The sequence below is a fragment of the Mandrillus leucophaeus genome, unplaced genomic scaffold (genome assembly GCF_000951045.1).
Source record: "Mandrillus leucophaeus isolate KB7577 unplaced genomic scaffold, Mleu.le_1.0 Scaffold296, whole genome shotgun sequence".
Classification (NCBI taxonomy): Eukaryota; Metazoa; Chordata; class Mammalia; order Primates; family Cercopithecidae; genus Mandrillus; species Mandrillus leucophaeus.
In genome coordinates this window covers 2,451,750-2,455,516 of record NW_012103098.1, presented here as the reverse complement: position 1 = coordinate 2,455,516, position 3,767 = coordinate 2,451,750, and the positions used below count along the sequence as shown (strand labels likewise).

Sequence of the window (3,767 nt, the reverse complement as noted above, 5' to 3'; positions counted from 1 at the left end):
GTTTGCTCAGAATTTTCAATTTGCTATAAAAATGTATAATTAGCATAGATAAAAATACTACTTTAAGATCACTTGTTTTCTTTTGAAAATACATATGTACTGAGGGTTATTATTTATGTCAGAAATTGACATTATAAGTTCTTGGATAAGCACCAAAGTTGAATGAATTTTTCAAGAAAATGTAATTAAAGTCTATGTTTACAGATGTTACTCAGGTTAAGAAATATGTTTTAGGATTTACTTACCAGTTTCTCTTTTTGATTCAAATATATGAGATCTGCCCTGATAAATAACAAAGTGTTGTACCGCCCTCCCAAAAATAAAAGAAAAAGAGAAAACCCATGGCACTATGTAAAGTAAGCACACTTTGTCATTAGTAAATCGATCAGGCATGCCTGGGGATTGTTCCTTTGCCATAAATAGCAATCAACCATAATTAGTAAGCAGGTGTGCCAATAAAAATGATTTACATGATACATTAACAAGGATCAGGAAAGTAAGTGAACTTCCTGAAGGAGTTGTTTCTGATCAAAGAAACTGATACTTGTTAGCATTCACTTGTTGGGAGCAAGTACCCCAAAATCTGGCCATTAACTGGCCCCAAAACTAGCCATAAACAAAATCTCTGCAGCACTGTGACATGTTCATAATGGCCCTAACGCCCAGGCTGGAAGGTTGTGGGTTTATGGGAATGAGGGCAAGGAACAACTGGCCTGCTCAGGGCGGAAAACCCCTTAAAGGCATGCTTAAGTCACAAACAATAGCATGAGCGATTTATGCCTCAAGGGCATGTTCCTGCTGCAGTTAACTAGCCCCTATTCCTTTAATTCGGCCCATCCCTTCGTTTCCCATAAAGGATACTTTTAGTTAATTTAGTATCTATGGAAACAATGCTAATGACTGGTTTGCTGTTAACAAATACGTGGGTAAATCTCTGTTCTGGGCTCTCAGCTCTGAGGGCTGTGAGACCCCTGATTTCCCACTTCACACCTCTAATATTTATGTGTGTGTCTTTAATTCCTCTAGCGCTGCTGGGTTAGAGTCTCCCCTACCAAGCTGGTCTTGGCATTCACTACCACCTTTTCTTAAGGGGAAAGAATTCTACTGGTGTCATCTGACCGGCCATTTAAAAATTGGAATCTAAAGTGATTCCATAGTGGGGCAACAAGGATGGTTGGTGATGTACTGTGTGGTCTGGTAGGAGAAGTGAGGCAATATGAGAAGTGGAGGAAAAACCCAACTATGTCTTCCATGGCATATTTACTCTTACTTTACTTGGTGCTAAATCAAATGAAACAAGCCCTTGTAATGTGATATCCTACCCTGTTTTAACCTGAGGGACTCTCTCCTAGAAGAGATAGCCGGACAGACTCCATTTTAGTTTCTTCACTTGCAGCCCCCTTTACCTCCCTCCCTTAAGTGCATAACTAGTGTAAACCGACTCAAAGCATGTCCAGGAATGCACCTACTGATAAGATATTGAGGCAAGCTGCACCAGCAGCTCCTGGGGATGCGCGCGGTGGATGGCACCCAAAACCTCTGCATTTATCTCTTTGTGATAGTTTAAGCCCCTGCACCTGGAACTGGTTTTTTTGTAACTGCATTTGTAACCAATTACTTTTTTAACTTTTTGCCAGTTCTGCTTCTGTAAAAATTGCTTCAGCTAAATTCCCCCCACTCCCCTATTTAGACTACGGTATAAAAACAAAACCAGCCCCTTCCTCGGGGCTGAGAGAATTTTGAGCATCAGCTGCCTCTCGGTCGCTGGCTAATAAAGGACTCCTTAATTTGTCTCAAAGTGTGGCGTTTCTCTATAACTCCCTTGGTTACAACAGTAACAGCTGTTATTAACTGCCTTTAAAAATCTGTCCCGTTTTTTTCCAGGTACTTAAAATACAAGTGCCAGTAAGTGGTTCTTATGTATATTTTTTGGGTGGGGCGGAATTCATTTTCCTTGTCTTCTGATATTTTAAAAATCCATCGATTTTTCAAGATTGAAAAGAATTATAGCAAGCCGGGCGCGGTGGCTCACGCCTGTAATCTCAGCACTTTGGGAGGCCGAGGCGGGCAGATCACGAGGTCAGGAGATCGAGACCATCCTGGCTAACGTAGTGAAACCCCGTCTCTACTAAAAATACAAAAAATTAGCCAGACATGGTGGCAGGCATCTGTAGTCCCAGCTACTCAGGAGGCTGAGGCAGCAGAATGGCGTGAACCCGGGAGGCGGAGCTTGCAGTGAGCCGAGATTGTGCCACTGCACTCCAGCCTGGGTGACAGAGCGAGACTTAGTCTCAAAAAAATAAAATAAAATAAATTATAGTAAACACTTCATTCTTTTCTTTTTTTTTTTGTCCCACCCATCCCTGCCCAACCAGCACTTCATTCTTTATAAAACTTTCTATAATGCTTTATTTGAATGTTACTATTATGTGCTTTCTAAAATGGTGTGAACTACCAAACTCATGGATTCTCACTAGGTTATCAGGCATACAGTAGTCTATCAGAATCAAATGAAACTTCATTAAAAAAAAGAAAACTACCAATATAGAAATTCTTGAGTATGATTCACATTTAACTGCTGGCACTATAATTTGTAGCTCTTTGATTCAGAATGTACATAGTACTCATGTTTTAGGTAACAGGTAATACAGTTTATTTTATTTTTATTTTTTGAGACAGAGTCTTGCTCTGTCACCCAAGCCAGAGTGCAGTAGCGTAATCTCAGCTCACTGCAACCTCTGCCTCCTGGGTTCAAGCAATTCTCCTGCCTCAGCCTCCCCTGCCTTGGGATTACAGGCGCGTGCCACCACACCCAGCTAATTTTTGTATTTTTAGTAGAGATGGGCTGTCACCATTCACCACGTTGGCCATGCTGGTCTGGAACTCCTGACCTCAGGTGATCCACCCACCTCAGCCTCCTAAAGTGTTGTGATTACAGGCGTGAGTCACCACGCCCAACCTAAAGTTTAAATTTTCCTTAAAAAAAAAAAAGTGTCCAAAGACCTAAAAGGGCTAAAACTAAAAAACTCTTAGAAGAAAATATAAAAATAAATCTTCATGACTTCAGATTTGGCAATGGGGACCATGGGGAGTGACCGCTAACAGGTATAGAGGTACAGGGTTTCTTGGGGGGTAATGAAAATATTCTAATATCTATTATGGTAATGATTGTACAATGTTGTAAACACGGTAAAAACCACTGAATTGTACACTTTAGATGAGTGAATTGTTATGTGTGATTTAGATTTCAAAAGGTTGTTTAAAAAATTCTATAACATAAGCAGCTTGACACAGCTAATGAGACACTCACCTCTCTCTCAAATTCATCCTCCTCCTCCAAAAGATCATACACCTGCTCTAAAAGCTGAACTCCCAGGCCATGAATTACATCAGCTCTCAAGACTTCAACTAGTCTCCTGATCTTTTCAGAACCTGGCATGATAGCTAAAAGGCAACAACAAAGACAAAGGGAAAAATAAACACTTTTTTACCACTATAGCAAGAACACCACAATTTTTAAAAATTTTGCATTTTATTTTATTATTTTATTTTTGAAACTGAGTCACGCTCTGTTGCCCAGGCTGGAGTGCAGTGGCACGATCTCGTCTCACCGCCCCCTGAGTTCATGCCATTCTCCTGTCTCAGCCCCCCAAGTAATTGGGACTACAGGTGCCCGCCACCACGCCCGGCTAATTTTTTGTATTTTTAGTAGAGACGGGGTTTCACTGTGTTAGCCAGGATGGTCTTGATCTCCTGACCTCGTGATC

The 3,767-nt window shown here is 40.9% G+C and overlaps 1 protein-coding gene across 3 annotated transcripts in view; it reads right to left on the bottom strand.

Moving 5' to 3' along the window:
* NEK4 (NIMA-related kinase 4) overlaps positions 1-3,767 on the bottom strand; it is a 90,945-nt gene that overhangs the window by 53,555 nt on the left and 33,623 nt on the right. For all 3 annotated transcript variants that reach the window (XM_011986203.1, XM_011986204.1, XM_011986205.1), the window contains one exon: positions 3,311-3,444. In XM_011986203.1, the coding sequence (XP_011841593.1) occupies positions 3,311-3,444 (134 nt within the window). The remainder of the gene's footprint in view (positions 1-3,310; positions 3,445-3,767) is intronic.